A 1,573-nucleotide genomic window follows, 5' to 3' on the forward strand; every position below is an offset into this window, starting at 1 on the left:
AAGTGCTCCTGTGGGCTCCTGGGCAGAAGGCTGGGTGATGTAGGAAATGTCCTCAGGAGCACATGGAGAGGGGAAAGGGAGTGGTTCCTTCTAAAACACTTCAGCACGTGTGCCATAGGGTCTCCAACACAGCCCCAGAACTTCCAGGTCTAACAGGCATCTCTCCTATATAAGATATATTTCTTGCTATGGTTTGTACTTGGGAGAGATTCACTGTGTTAATTTACTTATTCTTTTGGTTTCCCTTCAGCCATAGGTGAATGACTCAACATCCAAAAGGCAGTGATGGATAACAGCACGGAGGTGAATCATTTCATTCTCGTAGGATTAACAGATACCCCAGAGCTTCAATTACCCCTATTCATAATTTTCACTCTCATTTACCTCATCACTTTGGTGGGGAACCTGGGAATTGTAGCCTTGATCTTCTGGAACTCCCATCTCCATACTCCCATGTACTTTTTCCTGAGTAACCTTTCCCTGGTAGATTTTGGTTACTCCTCAACAATTACACCCAAGGTGATGGTTGGATTCCTCACAGGAAACAAGTCCATCTCCTATAATGGATGTGCAACACAAATGTTCTTCTTTGCAGCCTTTGCCACTATTGAAAATTATCTCCTAGCCTCCATGGCTTATGATCGCCATGCAGCAGTGTGCATGCCCTTACATTACACAACCACCATGACATCAAGAGTATGTGCTGGTTTAGTGGTGGGTGCCTTTATCTATGGTTCTTTGACCTCCTCCATCCAAATAGGAAATACCTTCAGTCTTTCTTTCTGTAGTTCCAATGTGGTCAATCACTTTTTCTGTGACATTCCCCCACTTCTGGCTCTCTCTTGTTCTGATATCCATAAAAATGAATTAGTTCTCTTTATCTTAGCAGGATTCAATGCCTTTTGTGCCCTTTTGGTCATCTTGACTTCTTACTTATTTATCTTTATTGCTATCCTCAGAATACGCTCCGTTGAGGGCCGTCAGAAAGCTTTCTCTACTTGTGCTTCCCACCTCTCAGTAGTGTCCATATTTTATGGGACAATTATTTTCATGTACTTACAACCAAGCTCTCATCATACCATGGACACAGACAAAATTGCATCTGTTTTCTATACAATGATCATTCCTATGTTGAACCCTCTGGTTTATAGCTTGAGGAACAAAGAAGTGCATAATGCTTTCAAAAAAGTTACTGGGGGGCAAAATATTCATTAAAAATCTATTTTCTGGGGGCAGCTGGGTGGCTCAATGGATTGAGAGTCAGGCCCAGAGACAAGAGATCCTGGGTTCAAATCTGGCCTCAGACACTTCCTAACTGTGTGACCCTGGGCAAGTCACTTGACCCCATTGCCTAGCTCTTACCACTCTTCTGACTTAGAACTAATACACAATATTGATTCTAAGACAGAAGGTGAGGGTTTAAAAAAATCCATTTTCTGAGGCTGACAACACAACTTGAATATTCCTTTTCTAGGTTCCAGGACTCAATTCATGATATTTCCTTAAGTTCATAGTTTTTTATTTTGGTTTGAACAGGGGGAAATGCAAATTCAATTATGAACTTTGACACTTT

General features: G+C 41.7%; 1 protein-coding gene across 1 annotated transcript; it reads left to right on the top strand.

Annotated features, from left to right (window-relative positions):
- Positions 1-285: 285 nt before the first annotated feature.
- On the top strand, positions 286-1,215 carry LOC123251368 (olfactory receptor 5B12-like). Its single transcript, XM_044680619.1, has one exon. The coding sequence runs from the start codon at positions 286-288 to the stop codon at positions 1,213-1,215; it is 930 nt and encodes a 309-aa protein (XP_044536554.1).
- The last annotated feature ends 358 nt before the right edge of the window (positions 1,216-1,573 follow it).

Source organism: Gracilinanus agilis, chromosome 6 (genome assembly GCF_016433145.1).
Source record: "Gracilinanus agilis isolate LMUSP501 chromosome 6, AgileGrace, whole genome shotgun sequence".
NCBI classification, from domain to species: domain Eukaryota; kingdom Metazoa; phylum Chordata; class Mammalia; order Didelphimorphia; family Didelphidae; genus Gracilinanus; species Gracilinanus agilis.

Coding starts and splice junctions, on each gene's coding strand:
- LOC123251368 (XM_044680619.1), top strand. CDS start 286: ATGGATAACAGCACGGAGGTGAATCATTTCATTCTCGTAGGATTAACA.